Source organism: Pristis pectinata, chromosome 11 (genome assembly GCF_009764475.1).
Source record: "Pristis pectinata isolate sPriPec2 chromosome 11, sPriPec2.1.pri, whole genome shotgun sequence".
Taxonomy (NCBI): Eukaryota; Metazoa; Chordata; class Chondrichthyes; order Rhinopristiformes; family Pristidae; genus Pristis; species Pristis pectinata.
In genome coordinates this window covers 27,233,953-27,249,183 of record NC_067415.1, presented here as the reverse complement: position 1 = coordinate 27,249,183, position 15,231 = coordinate 27,233,953, and the positions used below count along the sequence as shown (strand labels likewise).

The window sequence follows — 15,231 nt, the reverse complement described above, 5'->3', positions numbered from 1 at the left end:
CCCAATAATCTTACAACAGAATTCAGTCCCAATAATCTTACAACAGTTGAGAGTATTCATGAGGCCACAGCTGGAAAACTGTGTACAGGGTTTGGTTTTATTTAAGGAGCATTGGAGGCAACTCACAGAAGGTATATTAGGTTGATACTTTGGATTAAGGTAATGCCTTATGAGAAACAACTGAGCAGGTTTGGTCTATAGTCAATGGAATTTAGAAGAATAAGAGGTAATTTTGTAAAGTTTATACATGTAAGATCCTGAAGGGGCTTGACAAGATAGATGATGAGAAGAGGTTTCCCATTTTGTAGGACCTAGTACTAGGGGGCATAGCTTCAGAGTAAAGAGTTAACTATTAGAGATGGATGAGGAAGAATTTGGAGGGTTGTGAATCTTTGAAATTCTCCATCCCAGAGAACTTTGAGATTTAATCATTGAATATATTCAAGGTTACAGTTGAAATATTTTTGGTCTAAAAATAAACCAAGTTTAGTTGCAGGTAGAAAAGCTGTGCTGAAGCCGAAGTCATATCACCGTGATCTTATTGAATGACAGACAGGCCATATAGTTTGACAACCCATTTGGCCTATTCCTGCTCCTGTTTCATACATTCTATTTCATTCTACCAATATTATAATTCTTCCCGTAATCTGATATTTTACTTTAAATTCTGTGGTCGGACGTAATTGGAGTAGATTTCATGAAGATGTAGTATGTGTTCCTTCGTTGACCGTATATTCTTCCTGAAATAAAAAAAAAGTTCGCATCCTTTCATCTGCAGAAGATGGTGGATATTGTAGCCCAAGGCATAGATGGTTTGCAATATTGCATGTGACTAAGAAGTCATATTGAATATTTGTGTGATCTGCAGAATAGTTGCAAGAGTATGTGTCATAATCAGATGGTTCAGAAGCTACATGTTTCTTACAGACTCTGATTTTTCCTTAAAGCTGTGGGGCAAAATTCTGTCATGGACTTTGAACTAGAATTACTTCTTTAAATATCTGTCATTGCTTAACATTCAATCCAGTATCTGTATCTACCTCAGCCAATTCGTCTTTCATACTCACAAAGATTGCTTTCTTCAAATTTATGGAATTAGCTTTAGACATACCTGTATATCAAGTTCTATTTTATTATAGTCACAGTTCCCCAGAGCCACCTTCACTACAAAACGATTCGTTCGTTCTGTTTTATTGCACAGTACAGTATTGCATTTAAAACTGCCTACACCCTAACAGGTTAATCAACATACAACCCGGAAAGCATTCTTGAATGTATTCGATGACTTGTTCTCCGCGCTTCCACTGCAAATGTGTTTTGCCCAATCATATGAAGTTTAATATCGCCCAGTATCACTGCATTACCTATTGTTGGCAGATACCTATAATTCCTTGTCTTACAAAATCTGCCGACATCACAACTCCTGTTAGAATCCCTAAAAACTACTCCAGCCGGGGATTTATGTTCTTTGTTGTTTCTTAGCTCTACTCAAACGGATTCCTTTATTGATTTTTGGAACTAAGGTCATTTTTCTCCACTCTCCTTATCTTTTCTTTTATTATCGGATTTTTTAAAAAATCGTGTAACTACTCCTCAGTTTACCCAAATCTTTTAAAAAGCCAAATTTCCTAGAATATTTAATTTACAAATTCGCCAATCTGCGTTTGCTATTGGATCGCACCGTTGTGTTTATCCTTGTGTCAATAAGTGGAGATATTAATTCACAGATCAACTCAAGACTTTGTAAAATAAATTGTAAACCATTTTAACTATATATCGTTTCTGTTACTAACTGATCAATCGTGCTATGGCCATTGAGACAACGAGCACAAGATGACAATGTAGAGGCTGTGTAAACCACCCGAGCACACAGTCTGGAAGAAACGTTAATTAAGTGACATTACTGACTATATACATGTTCTATTTATTCTTAAGAAACATAAATTCTCGTTCTGCTGCTAATGACCCTCCGAAGGGCTTTACAATCCCAATTATGGCCGCTTCTAAGTGCACAGATATTAATACAAAAGTTGTTATTGCTTTCCGAACTTAGCTTTCCGACCGGCCCGTCCCATTTCCTAAAATTGGAACTACAATACATATTGCTATATTCCCTGATTCCTCTCACTTCACAGCAGCCAAATCCAGGCCAGGCAGTTCTCTTTTAAAAAAGCATATTTGGGGGCATGGCACATTACGACTGCTCCAAACCCAATAACTGGGTTTAAAGTGCTCATCAACCAGCTGAACCGAATTTGACGTGTGGTTGGCTGCATTTGCCCTTTTGTATCGCCAGCCCAAAATTGCACATGACTTATTTGCCAATAAGCGGAGATATTAATTCATAGATCACCACAAGACTTTGCAAAATATCTTGTAAACCATTTTAAATACAATATTATATCATTGACAGAATATCTATTATATGAGTGTGCACAGAGAGAGAGAGAGAGAGAGTTGATAGAATGTTAACGCCAGTGGTTTGTGGGTCTATCAAAATATTAATTTTATTTTGTAACTGACAGATTAATAAACCTTTGTAACTGGATCCTGTATTTTAATAAACAATGTTTAATTATTTTTTCAGTGCAGTGATAATGGTTTTCTTCTTTATCATCCGAGCGAGAGAAGAATTGTGTAGAATTTTCCCTGGAGTGGCTGGCTATCTGTAATTCTTGCTAATAAAATACTTTTTTACTATCCTCAGTAATTGGTTTACGACCTTTTCTGTTTATTTATCCATAAGAGCTGCTGTTTAATGGCTCGGGAAAGCAATTGGTTAATGGGTCAATACTGAGTCAAATGCTCAGTGCCCCGTTTTATAGGTAAGGTGAATGGATTCAGCTGGCGGAAGCAGATTTAGCCATAATGGACTCTACTTCCATGATCATATCAAACTGCAAAATCAAAAGTAAGATTACAATTCAACGCCTGACGTTTTCATGCAAGGTCGCTAAAACATACTTTTCCGATTGTTGTTTCAAAATATTCTGTCAGCATGCAAGGCAGGAAGAACAGATTCTTCGCAAATATTTACTATCTCATAGATAAAGCTTTTACAGAGAGAGGTGTGCGTTCCTGAAATTGCCAAGAAGTATTTGATCTGATGGGATCTTGATCAAGCAGAATGGCGTAAAATTCACGTCAGAAGCATCATTAAGAAATGCACGCTGCCTTATTTAGAAAAACGACAAACTTAAAAGTAAACGAAACGAAGCTCTAAAGGTTGCTCGCTTTTTTAAGGAAGAATGTTATTTTAAATAAAGATGGTTCCTTTTTATTCGTTGGAAAATGGAGTTAAATGAAGCGTTTAAATGGGTAAAATTCTGCAGAAATGTGCAATTACAGCAGGAGTGCAAAGTAAATAATCTCTGTGTGAGAAAGCATGAGTGATCACAGGTAGTGAAACGATCTTTGTCCTTTCCAGTAGCTCCCCGCCTCCTCATAGCCTTGTCACCAAGTCAACCAGCAGCCGGTCCTACCATATCAATCAGAAAGGTCAACATGCGCTGTGAATTATAGAGAAAAGAAACTCTAAATAATCAATCGGCCGCTAACGGATGCCAGGCGATTTTCAGTTTAACTTTAAAAACTGGTGTTTTGAAATTTCCTTATGAATTGATGACAATTTCTTTAAATGTTATAAGATAATATTCTTGACAGGTTTTCTTAAGAGAGTTTCCTAATCAAAAGTCAATATTTAATCTGGTCGAAGTTTAAAACGGACGTTGAAACATGTGACAGCTAAAGTGAAAGAATAGTTAAAATACAGCAATATGGAATAAATCAATAGTTCAGCAAAAATGTTAACAAGGAGATTTGTTGAGGAAGCAGAAAGGCAAAGGAAAGGGCAGATAGATTTAACCTCCGGGTTACTAAAACACAAACATAAATTTAATGAGAAAACTATTAGTTTTAAAACCTAATGTTGGAAAGATACGAACATAACACGTGATTTCAAACACAACTGAATGGGACTGAATGTACGCAAAATCCCATGTGGATTTGCCGTTAAAGGTATTCATCCAAGATGTGTTAATCCCAGTCATTCACGTAAAATCAATGAAGAAAACAGTAGCTAATCTACGTTTGCTGGAAATAATGCTGTGTTTTGCTATCTGTGGTTCCCAGGCCCAAGTCGCTGAGAAGGTGATAAGACTGCCCTGTCTAATCTATCACTGATACTATTCACATCTGGTCATACATTCTCCAAGTTAAATGTTTAAAATTCAACATATTTGTGTAACTTCACTGATTAAACTGAAACAAGGTAACGAATTAATTCTAGCCAATATACCTGCCTTCGATTGAGAAAGCATTGAAATTGTTCTTGAATGAATCAAGTATTTCCTGAAGAGAGAAAGGCACATCGCCTGGCAATCACACAAGTTTCTATTGTTACTAAACTACATGAAAAGTAAATGGACTCTGCAGGCAGGTGAAGTTGACCAAGTGTTCTTATCGTGAATTTACAGTCCAATCGGTTGTAGGACTCAAGTCACATGACATATCCGTAATACTCCACGGAGCATAACAGAGTGTCAGGTGCTATTTTGATTAGTGAATCAAGCAAGGCAGAGCTATTAAACTGTAAAATTACAGTGGCATTGTATGTTTCAGTTACTAGTCAACTAGCAGCCATGAATAGCGAGGAACGTTATTATGCGCCGGCTCAAATTTATAGCGAATCATGTGCTTATCAAAGATCACAAGTCCAGGAATATAATCAAAGCCCACCAGCGTGTCTCTACGTAGGGAGACAACCGCAGACTTCATATGCTAATCCTTCCTTGTCAGGACTTGAACAAGGAAGCCCCGCTGACATTTCACCTTTCGAAGTACCTGCGATATCGGAGGATCCTACAGTCTCGCATCTCCACCACCCACAGCAACAGCACCCTAATCCGCACACCCACCAAGGGGCTTGTTTTGGTAGTAGTTCCGAAATTAGTAGCCTGGAAGAACAGAACAGAACCCACCTGCCCTTCCCTTGGATGAAATCCACTAAGTCGCACGCTCACCTCTGGAAAGGACAATGGCCAGGTAAGTGCCTGCTTCTCTCAGAGGCAATTATTTTTTTAATGACGCTGAGATTTTTAATTGACAACTCAAGAAACTAATTATACTGCAAATTAGGGCATGGATGGTTGGAGAGCATGAGATAACAGGAGTTCCTAGTGGGTATTTCACCTTGGTCAATGATATCGATATCTCTGGTATGTTATGGGTTTATTGATGTTCTAATTATCGTTGTTGGTATTGCTTGGTATAATCCATTAATACTTCAAGTTGACAGTGAAAATGTCATTAGGCCATTCCTCCACCACATCAAAATCCAAATTTGTACCTCCCTCCTCTCCTTTTAAAACGAATCTCGTAGCCCTGTCGTTATGGCAAGGGCGCTTTAAACGAACCTTTCCACCTTCTGCATAAGCAAGGTTAATCCACTCTGTAAACATGTTGGGAAATAACAACAGTAACATTACATACTTCAATCTCAATTTTATTAATCTGCTTTTTTTTTCAACATTCAAATTGCATCAAAACCAATATTACCAAATCTGAGAACATTTTCTAAGGAAACTAAGGAAACATTTTCGAAGAACATTTTCTAAGAAAACTAATAGTATAGAGTGTTGCGACCACAACATCAAAGTTGCGAGAAGATTTGGCGATTATTCTGTGGGAGGAAGGATGTTTGAAAACATCGTAAAAAGTCAGTAGGTAAATGCTCGCATTGTGCGAACACGTGGTAATATTTTATATCGAACTGAGCATTTCAGTTTGTACTAAATGGGATTTTCTACCTCAGACAAGTTCTACTCAACATCACTGCTTTTACTTGGTGAGAAATTGAGACCAAGACGAGACAAACACTTTGCAATGATATAAAACAGAGAATCAAACAATGGCTGGAGTTGACTTTAGTAAAATGCACACGAACTGTAACAAATTGTTGTTTTTATAAAATGTATATAGTGAAACCTCCAGATTTATTAAATATGGACAACAACTTAAAGCCTAATTGTGGAAATCTACAAAATTAATTCAACCGCGAGGCGCAGCGCGCCTGGTTGATGATATGATGACATGATTGCAGTCGTAAAGGGACCTATCCGGGCATAATTACTCTAGATTTGTTTGTATCAAGTTGTAAAAGTGAAATCACAGTCCATTACATAATCATAACATGTAGACTGGAACAAGATTCTCAACAAATGCTTAGCACTTCACCAAACAGATAAAGGGGGTTATTTATTTCTCCATATATAAACCGATTTGAGTGCTCGACCGAGGCGGTATTGTCAAGGCAATTGCAATAATTCTTATAACCTTTCTGGAGTAAATTATGCGTCTTAAAAAGAAATCTATCGCCATCAAAAGATTTTTTCCCATCAAACACAGGTTTATCAACGCCGTTCCAGGAAGCAATTTGTCTTTTAAGAACGATATGTACGTTATAAAGTGACTTCCGTTTGAAATCAAATTAGTACGTTTTTTCTTCTGCTAAATTATACTAGACTTATACTTCTCAAGCCGTGACTTGGTTTGCTGCAAGAGGACGCGACGGGGTTAGGTAAACGTGCAGCTATAGAAAAAAAAGCAGGTCCCAAAAAAGAAAAGGGGTTTCGGCAGTACAGTTTTCATGCCCGGGTACACAAGTCTACATTTGGAGCCCTCTTTGCAGTGAATTACAAAATATAATTGGAAGCTTGAATTTGTATTACCAAACTACTAACGTAGGGCAATCCGTTTCTGAGAATTTTGATTTCTTGGTGTATATTATATGTATAATTTATGTCAAGTAAGTTTTAACCATGTGTTACGACATGCCCGTGGTAATTATATGCAAACTCTTTTCCAAGTCAAGCAACTCTTTGGCAGAATAAAGAATCTGAATATTTCATAACAGAGGTCCTAACATTTGAGGAACAGAGGACACTCAGTCCCGCCAACCCGCTCTACCTTTTCCATCATGGCTAATCAGTACTTTTCAAGGTCATTTATCGCCTTTGCTCCATAACCCTTGGCCCTTTGCCTTACAAGCACCTATCAACTAAATTTTGAATGCTCTTTTTGTCTCAAAATCCACAGACGTTTGGGACAGACGATTCACTATTTCCACTCTTTCAGTGGAACTCTTCTTGATTTAACGCCTCAATGGCCTGGGTCTATTTTACGATATAGTCCATGGCTTCTTGATCCTTAGTTTGCACCATATCATATCCTTTGACTATTTTAAATGTCACGACCAGATTACCCTTAAGTCTGTGTTTTTAATTGAAAGTGATATACAATCCAGTTGCAGTGTGCCACCACAATGTTATGTTGGCAACAGCAGAGAAGCTTTTTGAAGTCATTTTCAGACTTTCGTAGTTACAGCAAAACAAGTGACCTATAGCAGTGAAACAAATGATCACATTTCCAAATCTGCCTCGTGTGAAGAGTGAAAGTGCTAGGTTCTGGACAGACTGCCACAGGCCGTGGATCTGGTTAACAAATGAATATTTAACTTGAAACACGGTCACCATCTTGATTCGGAATATCTAGGTACTTTTAGTAGCAATTATAATTTTCTGGTGTCCCAAAGTCATCTTTAGTTTGTCAGAACACACGGCGGACTCCCCAAACTGGTAATTGAGCAAACGTGTAGAGCGAACTCTATCCTGGGGAGTGCCAAGAGAGCAAGCTCCGACCTGCAAACTGACGTAATGAATTTTGAAAGGTTCATTTAAATATTGCTTCTTATTGTAGTAGTTTTCTTCATAATAGACAGCCACTGGACATTTTTACTCATGGCAGGAAGTTGTTGGGAGGTTGGGCGAAGTAACTGGGACTCCCAAAGTCCCACGATATGATCTTAAGCGGCTTCCCCGTTGCCCAAACGGAATACTTAGCTGTACTTAAGCAATTACGTTCCTTCAATGTAATATGGACGTTTGGATATTTTTGTCACATTTAATAGCAGATCCACAAAACAAATTCCCATAAGTTCCATTCTGAAGTCACGCCATCCAAATATATTGAACAGTATACGATATTTTATATCATATTTATAGCGTAATCCACAGTATATTATAGTAAATTCGATATTTCAAATGACAAAATTAACTTTGGTATTGAAATCTTTTAAAATCTATTATTTAGAGGTGATTCTGTTTAAACATAACTGTCTTTAAAATTCAGAATTAATCAAAATTGGCGTCGGTCACAAAAGTGTAATTCACAAAACGTCAGTTACCGTGAGATATGATCAGTTCCCAATTGCTGAAACCGCTGGCAAAAGATTGTGCATCTAAATTTAATGCATTTTTCTTACAACAGAATTACAACGATTATCGCGTATATATTAGAAATTTTTCAGTCGCAAAGGAACACTTCTAAATTGGTAAATTGGTTTATTATTGTCACGTGTACCGAGGTACAGAGAAAGACTGTTTTGTCACAAATGTAACAAATGAATGATTTAAATCTAATTTGGAGTATGGTTATAATTTATCTAATTCTGTGCATTATAATCAGACATGCGGTTTTAAGTAGCTATACCCGCGGTTATCTGAATCTTACATGGAGCATTTTTAAAACTCGGGGTGGGAAGCCAGAATAGAAAAGAAAAGGAAACGTATACTCGACTGCACCGTGCGCCTTTTAAATGAATGAAATCGTCTCATGGAAACATCCGCCCTTGCACACATCAATACGTAATGCGCATTTTTCTTAATGTAAATATATTTACAATGTTTGAATTGAGACTCTTTTAAAGCAGGAGACAATCCTTTTAGATTACCCTTAATTTTTACGGGAGTTCGGGAATGGGGTATTCAGTCAGGCACTTTTTTGACGATTGACTTCGAATCACTTCAGTACTTAGAAGAAGTTGAAATGAAAAGGAGACATTCTGGTCAAATGGGGTTTCTTCTACTGAATGTACGACTCACATGTAGTGATAGTTCTCCAGTTCCACCGAGAAAGGTTCTGCTGTGTGGCAAGAACCGTGACTCTTTCTTAGAAATGTCTCTTTCCCGCAAGAAAATACAGCTTTTCCAAAGCAAAACGGGCATTGATATGGTTTTCGGTTATAATCTGTTCAAATTTTAAACTGATTACATCATTAGGACCACAATCAGAAAAAAAAAGTTCCTCAAATGAAATGCTACTCTGATACTTGCCGCTTGAAACGTTGGCTGAATCGGCCAGTCTCATACTCTTCAGCTCCCCGATGTTAACCTCAAAACACGCGAATGAACGAATAACAAACGTCCTCCAGCGTCTCCAACGAAAATCTTCCGGCCGAGTTCTTCATTTTCGAAACAACTTATATGGTCGGAAATGAGGCGCTAGTGCTCTTTTGAACCGTGTTATCACCAGTGAGTTATCTGCATTTCGACAGATAGAAGACTAGTTGGAGGAAGTGTCATTACCTTGCATGTTACAGCCGGCACTCTGGGCAGACTTAAGCTGCATTTCCGTTATTTCAGGTGTGGTGGAGCCAGGAAGTTATCATTTCAATTTCTTTTCTTGAGAATTGATAACTATACTTTTCTGCATACTTATGGCGTACCTTCCTTTAACACTCAATTTAAAAATGTGCCGCAATGAACGAAAAATGTGAGTACTTTAATGCTCTCTCCCTCTTTTTAGGAGGTTCATTCATGGTGGAGCAGGAAGAAAATAAACGCACGCGCACTGCCTACACGCGGGCTCAGTTGCTGGAGTTAGAGAAAGAGTTTCTATTCAATAAATACATCTCCAGACCCCGAAGGGTGGAGCTGGCCGTCATGTTAAACCTAACCGAACGACACATAAAAATCTGGTTCCAAAACAGGAGAATGAAATGGAAGAAGGAAGAGGATAAGAAAAGAGGGAGGAATGGTGCTCCTGAGCAGGACTCGGTTGTCTCTTCTGGTGATCTCAAAGAGGATTCCTGTGCACCCAATACTCCATTTGGAAGAGACCCACTACCTGTCAACGTGTCCTCGTCACAACCAGCCAATATTTCCGGCTCATCTTTAAGGAGCCAAGGTACAGGTGCGAGAGACTCCATGAAAAACTCATAAAGTCTGCCTTGAAACCAGCATTACGGTGCAGATCATTTTAACCGACACTTACAACAAAAAAAAGAAAAACAATTTTTAGTTTCAAAAGCTGAAACCTTTCACAGCGAATCACGATAAATCCCACGTTTAGTGACAATTACATCCATTGAATTAACGGTCGTATAGCAATAATATACTGGAATGCAACGTTTAAATGTCAGCAATTGAAAGTGACTGGGGTCAGTCAGAAATAAAAGCAATCATGTAATGTTTTTGTTTGTATTGTTTCAAGTAATATTGTATACATATGTAGTTAACTGTTTTTATTTTATCTCATTTTGCTTGTTATGGAACTGTTACTTTAAAGGCCCTAGTCATTGATAATAATGCGTTCTATTGTTTGCATGGTACATTTTCTTCCTGCGGTAATAAATCAAGTGTCATCTCGGGTTAAAATATTGTATATTTGTAGTTGTATGTATACAAATATTGTTATATCTTATGTATTGTCTTCAACGTGTGTATTTTCCATTGGATGTTTAGACGAAGATGTTTAACCAATCCTTCTAGGAAACAGCCTGCTAGTAACGATCAGAGTTTTGTTGCATGCGATTCCATTATAGCTGCCCGAAAACTCAAAAACCATTTCAATAAAAGACAGTTCAAAACTGGAACTCGTCGTGAATGTATATGTGGATAGCCTTGACTGAAATTAATGTGTTTCTACTCCAAAGGTTTTTCAAATTACTTGGCTTATTATTAATCAGAATGAAACTTTACTTACATTTTAGACTGGACGAGCATGGAAAATTAAGGGCAAATTCTCTACATCATCCTCCCCAAGTAAAAAGCTACATCCCCTATCTTGAATTGGTACAACGACCCGTACAACCTCTCTATACGGAATCGTCAAGTTAGTGGAAATGCCGTGCTATAAATTTTTCACCGTCGATAATTAGGTTGACAAATGACGGATTTGGTTGAAGAACCTTAGACTTAATGTAAAGGGATATTTTCATCTAATATAATTAGGATGGATCAAAACTGGGATTTGAATTAGATTTGAATTCATTAACGTATTCACCACGTATAGTCGATTGAATAAAATACTCATCTGATGGGCATGGGGGTAACTGCCAACGATTGGCAATATGCTTTTTGATTATTGATGGAATTTGTTATGTCATCTTAACAAACGTGAGTTAATTGAATTGCATTTGATCGTGGTCGGTTAAACGTGAAGATGCATGGATAGATTACTGACTTTCTGTTAGGGGTTTCTATTGCACCAAAGATTCTCAAAGTCCAAAGTGTATGGTGAAAGTTGGAGTTTACTTGACCAGAATCCTATGCTTATGACTAGGTGCTTGGGCAATATTTTGACACACTTTATACACTGGAAGTTCAGGATCAGTCAAGAATTTAGGGAATAAAGTGAAGTCCTTCCTCATTGTGGAGGTAGTGATATTTGACAATATTGGGAGGCCACAGAAGTGATCCAGATTTTAGAGTACACATTACTCACCTGGGGTATTCACTTTGTGTTGATGTAACAGGTGTAAGTGCTTTGATGCCAGATGGGAATGTAGTATTCAGCTGCAAAGAGTACCAAGGTCAGGGTGGATCCATATAGCAGACACCTTGGATGTTCCAGCAAGCTTTTCCATAATGCTTACCTCGTCACTGTCTTTTTGCCAGTCGTATGGAGATGTTGGCAGTTACAGAATGTTCAAGCTAGATGGTCTGTGATTACACAACAGAGATCATGTGTAACCAGCAGCTTACCAACAATATATCACTTCACTTCTGTCTGAAATAGAAATAGTCTTCTTTCCAGCTGATTTCCTCTATTACATACTGCTGTAAAAATGTCAAAATAATATGCATGTAATTGTGTTCATTCTGTGTTTCCCCTCCTTAGACTGGAAGCAGCAGTTCCACAGATCAGTGTCTCTCTATATCTTTCCATTTCTTGGAGATGATTCTTTGAGAAGATGCCATATCATTAGTGCATTTTTAAAATAAGAACTCATGTTAGATTGAACAGATAATTCAGCTGCATGATATCAATGAAGCTGAGACTAGACGTCAAAGGGTGTGTTGCATTGTGCTCTGGAGTTCAATCTGCTGTCACATGTGTCTAGGTTGCAGGAAGATAGTCACCAGGTAATTTGTTTCCTGGTATGTAGATACAGTTAAAAAGAAATTGCACATGGACATTGATAGATGTAAATTCAACATCATTTGCAAAATTCATAGAAACATGAAGATTATTTGCTGCATTTTTGGACAAATAAATAATATTATACCAAAGCATTGTAAATGTACCAAGGAAATGAACCGTATGGCACAACTGTATAATTGTCCTTATCATGAGTATTTTGGATTCTACTGAGTATTTAGAGTGTAAACACAAATACTTTCAGAACAAATATTTTGTGTTGCCAAGATGTTTTATATGTTTGAATGATGAATCCATTATCAAAGCCAATGATCGCTTGAATTATCGCAACATTGCTATCGTATTTAGACAACAGACAGCAAGAAATATAAACACAGCATAAATAAGAACATAGTTGTTTGGTTCTTTAATGTGTTATTTTTGATCCAGCTGTTCATTTTTGAGATGACATTGAATAATCATGCATGTTTGAATCTCAGTGATGACAAAGACTGCAGTTACTGGAATCTGGAGCAAAAAACAAGCTGCTGGAGGAACTCACTGAGCCAGGCAGTATCTGTTGAGGCAAAGGGATAATCAACATTTTGGATCTTGATACAGTGTCTTGATCAAAAATGTTGACTATCCTTTTGTTTCCACAGATGCTGCCTGAGTTGTTGAGTTCCTCCAGCAGTTTGTATTTTCAATCTTAACAATGTTCCATTTATGATCCACTATGGTTTTAACAATTTTAGAAATGTTATTCAAAATGATTTCAGGCCCTTTGTTTTGTTTAAATGCATCAGATGATGCTGAACTGACTGCATGCAGACCAAATACCCTTTTGTTAAATATATGACTGTCTTCTGGAACCTCATTTATGGGAACATTTAACTAAACAAGTTCAGAAATTTTACTCTGCTTCAAAAAATGTCAAAGAACTAGTTGAAGGTAAGTTTGTAAGTGCTTAAAAAAATCACAAGGAGCTTATTTATAGATGGGTTCCTACATGAATTGAAGCAATTACACAAATGCAGAATGAAATTACAAATGCCTATTAAGAAACCAAGATAGGACTGTGGGGTATACAGGAGGGGGTTGGAAACTCTGAATTACCAATAAATGTTCAAAAAAGTCTAAATTTAAAAGAAAATAAAACTATATTTAAATAAAAAGACGGAACTAAGAGCACAAATGTCACTTACCTCAAATGGTATGCATTCCAGAATAATGAATGAGGTTGGTAGAAGATAGTAGAGATATCCAACAAAATTGTTTAAATATCTTTGGAGAAAGTAATGAACTGATGGAGCTGGTTAGGTGTTAACTGGAGTATTTTGTCCATTTCTAGATATGACTCTTTAGATAGGAGGTTAATGCTTTTGGGAGATTTCAAAGAAGATTCAATAAACTGGAACAAGAAATGAGTGACTAATTATGTCAAGAAAATAAAGAGAATTGATTGCCCTCCGTTGAGTATTGGTTGAGTACCCAAGTACATTCAGGTGCACTACAACTCCAAATGTTCAATGAGTATTGCCTTTATCGAGCCCAATCGTGATTTGAAAGACCTCTATCAGTCCAAGTCTCTTTACTCAAGACAATGAATTTGGCAAAGCATACACTGAAACATTGCTTCCACTAGCATGAGGGACCCACAACCAAACAACACTTTTTCTTCGCAACCCCTCAGAATTGAGGATGCTTCTACTCCGCTTATGAGGACTGGAAGGTGCCTGTGCTGGAATTATTTCACTGTGTGGTGGCTGTTGCACACCAGTTTCCACTGGGATTTGGCAGGGTGAGGTCTTGGCCCCAAGGCATGAATCCAAGATGAATGGAGACCAGGCCGCACAATTTTGTCTCTCAGTGTGCATAGATACACACTGAACGTGCACCATGCATGGCCACGCACAGGATCTTGCTCAGATCCTCTTCCGTGACCTCACCTCCCCTATCCACTGCCTCTGCCATGATCCACTCCTTACTTCAGCCCTCCGCACTCAGTCCCCTCTCCGTCAGTCCCCTCACTATCAATTCCATCTGTCTCAATTCCATCCCTCTTAGTTTCCTCCCCCTTCATTCACCTCCTTCTCTCATAGTCCCTTTGCCCTTCCTTTCCCTCTTGATTACACCACTTCTCATCTTCCTCCTCTTCCCCATCCCGACCCCTCTCTCTGCAGTTGCCAACTGCTCCTGGAGTGAAACCACACAACAACCATAGCCTCTCGTTGGGGCCACACAATGATTGCCGTTGCCCTAGCCACCCCACGGCCTCTCACTCCAGTTCCTGGTCCCAGCAATTGTGCTTCCCAAAGCCTGGGACCTGGCCCAGAAACCCAGAAATCTTCCATAAAACCTCAGGAAAACCTTCAGTTACCCACTTGTTCCTGCCTCATCTCAGCAGATAAATTGGTTGGTAAAATGGTAAATTGTTTTATGATTGTGACATGTACCAAAGTACAGAGAAAAACCTTGTTTTGCATGCCATCCATACAGATCATTTCATCACATCAGTGTGTTGAGGTCGTACAAGGGAAAAGCAATAACAGAATACAGAATAAAGTGTTACGGTTACAGAGAAAGTGCAGCGCTGGCAGACAATAAGGTGCAAGACCATGACGAGATAGATTGTGAGGTCAAGAGTCCAGCTTATCGTACCAGGAGGGGACCGTTCAATATTCTTATAACAGCAGAATAGAAGCTGTCCTTGAGCCCGGTGGTCCCATATCATGGTCAGCTGATGCTTTGCAGCCAGATTGGTGCACCCCAGCATGGGATTTCCTGGCTAATAGTTTAATGATCCCCATTTCTAATCTTAACTTTTTGGACCTGCCTTAGTTAATTAATAAATGTAATTCAAATTCCCTAACTGCTGTTTTGGGATTTGAGCTCAGGACTCCAGGCTAACAAACAATAGCACCACCGGGCAACAATATCATTCAAAGTATACTAATGATAACAAATTTGTGAATGTGACAAATGAAAAGAATAAAGGAGGCAAACAAGACATTTGCAATCAATGATGTGGTA

At 38.1% G+C, this 15,231-nt stretch overlaps 1 protein-coding gene across 1 annotated transcript; it reads left to right on the top strand.

Moving 5' to 3' along the window:
• The first annotated feature begins 4,640 nt into the window (after positions 1-4,640).
• Positions 4,641-10,058, top strand: pdx1 (pancreatic and duodenal homeobox 1). Its single transcript, XM_052026384.1, has 2 exons — positions 4,641-5,043; positions 9,643-10,058. The coding sequence occupies exons 1-2, from the start codon at positions 4,641-4,643 to the stop codon at positions 10,056-10,058; spliced, it is 819 nt and encodes a 272-aa protein (XP_051882344.1).
• The last annotated feature ends 5,173 nt before the right edge of the window (positions 10,059-15,231 follow it).

Bases quoted from the DNA above. Each gene is read 5' to 3' on its own strand.
- pdx1 (XM_052026384.1), top strand. From the start codon at position 4,641: ATGAATAGCGAGGAACGTTATTATGCGCCGGCTCAAATTTATAGCGAA. The intron at 5,044-9,642 runs GTAAGTGCCTGC...CCCTCTTTTTAG, and splicing joins CTGGAAAGGACAATGGCCAG to GAGGTTCATTCATGGTGGAG.